General features: G+C 33.5%; 1 protein-coding gene across 1 annotated transcript; it reads right to left on the bottom strand.

Annotated features, from left to right (window-relative positions):
• Window positions 1–929: 929 nt before the first annotated feature.
• Window positions 930–1,473, bottom strand: LOC108382427 (uncharacterized; the record flags this gene model as incomplete). The annotated part of the gene is made up of 1 exon (XM_017638799.1): window positions 930–1,473. A coding segment is annotated over one exon (389 nt), but the record flags the coding sequence as incomplete, so codon positions are not given.
• Window positions 1,474–3,760: the final 2,287 nt, after the last annotated feature.

Raw genomic sequence — 3,760 nt, 5'->3', positions numbered from 1 at the left:
TCCGGTTAGCCATGTCGCACGAGTATCACCTCCAACATAATAAAGCAGTGCATAGAGTAGGTTATGGCTTTAGGCTATAGCCATGTTATTGCACTAATCTGGGTTTCGAGGCACAGCAACATGCATAGCAACGGAATATCCCACTAGCTAACCAGAAACGGTTCGGCTCTGAAAAGCTAAGTGGTAGAAGAGGTGTTTGACAGCATATATCTCATAGGGCATTCGCATTTAAGTTCCATAGGAGTGGAAAGAGAGCACCGTCTTGCGGAGTGCCTCTTGTTGCGTTTCTGATTGCAGACACTTACGCCATTTCCGTTACGATGGCTATCAAGATGCCTAGAGCGAATTCTTTGAGCGTTTTAAGGCTTTTTCAATGATATTTATAATCCGTGGTAAACGTGTGTCGAAAGACTTTCCAGTTAATGCATATACATTTTCTGTCTATCTAGTACCTTGATGAAGAAAGAAATAAGGATTATTATTTAGTCCAAAGTCGTTTGCTTTAAAAGTGTTGGAATACCTCTTCCTCTATTTGGTATAAACACTACGAACACTGGTTCCTCCCTTGGATATGAATTTTAGTCTCACGCAAGGCTAATATTGTGTACCGTACATACCTGCATACCTGGAGATGTGTACGGTTGAAAGGACCAGAGGATAGCCATAAGTAATTATAGGGGAACCAGGATTCCCAATGTACCACGGGAAAAGTGCACTCTCTCTCGATATAGCCTCCACTCGTCATTCAGCTAGCACTGTTCTCAAGCGATTACCCTCCGGCTGCTCCTCTTTGCTTTCACAGAAATTCTTCCAGCAGTACCTCTGGTCTTTTTTGAATACTTACATCATTTTAACTTACCATGTATTTATAATGCAAAATAAATGTTTAACAACGTAACTCTTTGATTTAACTAAAAAAGGAGTTATTTATTTTCAGTATTGTAAGCAATACATACATACATATGACATATGAAGAAATGATCGTTAAATACTTATTTACACAAATATAATCGTATATCCATTCGGTTTTTTTCTATGACTTTCTAAAACTTAATCTTTTCTACGCATAGCACATAATTTATCTTTAGTATCGGTGTCTGTGTCTATAGGCATAGCCGGCCGATTGAGCAGTCGTCGTTGCGGCTTCCGGTTCCGGTGCAGCTGAGGATATAGTTGTTGTCGCAGCTGGAGCAGCAGGTACAGCAACGCCTTTCACCCAAATCGGTATACGAATGGTTTTCGTAATATAAGTCGGCTTCGGAATAGCAGCGCTGACACTATTTACAGTGCTCAGGACATTTTTGAGTAAGCTCTGCTTCAAGTTTACTTTCGCTTGGACCAAACCCCCAACAAGTTGGTTAACTGTTTGAATTTTTGCTGTCACAGCATTCGTTAGTCCTTGAATGAGTGCATTCGGATCGATAGCGGGTGCAGCGGCAGTGCTTGAAGTGCTGGGAGGAGCGGCACCAATACCTATGTATGTATGTATGTTTGTGTAAAAAAGAAAAAAAAATGGAGGGCATATAAAGTCATGGGCATAAGATGTTAGATTTGAGTTGATAATGGTATAAATATGTACAGATATCTAAGTACATACGCATACTATATATACATGCCTAGTATATACATACATATGTATACTTGTAACATCTGTATGTATGGAAGTCGAAAAGTATTACAAGCGTACGCACTTTATTTTAGAAAGGGTGAAGGGATGACTTATCGAAACATTGAATATTGGAATGGACGGCTCGTTCAGCAAGCGCACGATTTTATCATACCGCCACCCTTTGGCCAGAAACATGAATGTGTAAAAATGTTGGGAAAACAAGTTTCAAAGTTTTTTTTATGAGACTTATCTCCACATTCCATCTAACTGACATTGTAAAATATGTTATTTCCGTGTATATTACCATGAGTTGTGGTATAACATAGAACATCCAAAGGTTAATCAAGTCAACCCAATTAGTTATTCATGCTTCTGGCATAGAGGGCACGATAAGCATTAGTATCGTATCTAAAACGATTTTTTTCTAATAAATATGCATATCTCATATTGTATTACGTTTCTCCTTTTTGTACAAAAGTCCATGTGTTAAATGTAATTAAATTCAAGCAGTTTCCGCTTCTTATCTGAATTTAAAAAATTGAATTTTAGTTTTACAGCAACAACAAAAGTCTGAGTTTTTGTTAGCTCAATCGACTTGAATTTGAAAGCACTTTATTTAAATTAATTTTTTAGTATTGCACTTATGGTCAAAATAATAAGGTCAAAAACAAAATTATATTGTTGCCACTTTGGTAAATTGTTACCAAAATTGGTAGAAAAAATTTGGTTTGGTAAAAAGGTAAATTTCTTCTCATTTTGGTAGATTTTTGTTGAATTATTTTGTTTGAATTATTTTTATGTTTGAACAAATAAAACTTTTCATTCGCGTTTTATTTTCCGTAGTTATCTTTTTATTACAAACTTCTTTCCAAAAGTGCAGTCTACTTTATTACATACATTTTCGAACGCTTTAATGCACACTTTTTATAAACATACGTATAAATGTATATCGATAAAAGGCGAACATATTGTGCTCCATTCAAAACTCTTTTACTGGAATTCCGAGAAGCTTTTCATTGCCTAAATATTTTAAATGAATATTTAGATAAAAAGAAACAAATGGACAGGTATGTAATCACGCACTTTGATTGTTCGCAAAAAAAAAAAAATTAAATCAACGCCATATTTTATCAATGGTAATTGTTAAATGAAAAAAACACAGAATACTGTCGGCAAGAAAATTAAAAAATACCAACGGGAATTTATAGCTGCACCTCGTTGGTTATGCTCAAATATTATGGGCTATAAGATACCTTAAATTGTCAAAAAATTCAGCGTAAAAGGGTCGAAATTTAGGCGAAAATATTTGAATTTTTTCTAAATGTTAGATTTAGCTTGAATCCTTGACAATTTTTTTAATTTCTAAATGTTGTATTTAGCTTGCATCCTTGATTTTTAAGTGTTTGGTTAAAGCGCACACCATATTGTTATAAAAAAGTACCAAAACTGTTTGCTTAAAAAGAGTGAATATTAAAAAAAAATATGCCAAGCGGTTTTTTATTCACTGTATTTATCTTTAATAACTACAGTTGAAGTTATTTCAAATGATGAAGTTTCCTTGTTGCCTTAGATAGATATTTTCCAGATTTGGTAGATTTTTTTCAAGTGGATGGTAATTATTTGTTTTCCTCAGTGGCAACCCTGATTGTGCCACTTATGTTTATTTAATTAATTTTCATAATTTTCATCTATAATATAGTTTGATTTATAAAAGAAACCACGAGGAAAAGTTTCAAAGCTTACACAAAGTTCACAAAAATTAATCAAATTTCAAAAAATGTTCATCAAAATATCAAACTTGTACGAAAATGGAAAAAATACGCAACACAGGCTGCAAAAAAAGATTATTTATTAGCGACTTGGAACTTGCACTTTATTATACATACTAAATTCGCATAGGCTATAAAACTGCATACTCGAATAAAAAGTTTGAAATTTTGATGAATTTTTTTTTTTATATTTATGAACTTTGTGTGAGCTTTGAAATTTTTATTCATGTGGTTTGTGTTGTGCATCCAACTATATTTTAATTGGAAATTATTAAAAATAAATATGTAAATAATCATAAGTAGCAAACAATAACATTTTGAATTTCGACCCTATTGTTTTGACCATAAGTGTATGAATGTAAATTTGTTAGCAAGTTTGCTA

This window comes from Rhagoletis zephyria, unplaced genomic scaffold (assembly GCF_001687245.7).
Source record: "Rhagoletis zephyria isolate East Lansing unplaced genomic scaffold, Rhagoletis_zephyria_1.1 Rzeph_scaffold_26962, whole genome shotgun sequence".
Lineage (NCBI taxonomy): Eukaryota > Metazoa > Arthropoda > Insecta > Diptera > Tephritidae > Rhagoletis > Rhagoletis zephyria.
Note: the sequence above shows the minus strand (reverse complement) of the source record. Positions and strands in the feature narration are given on the sequence as shown.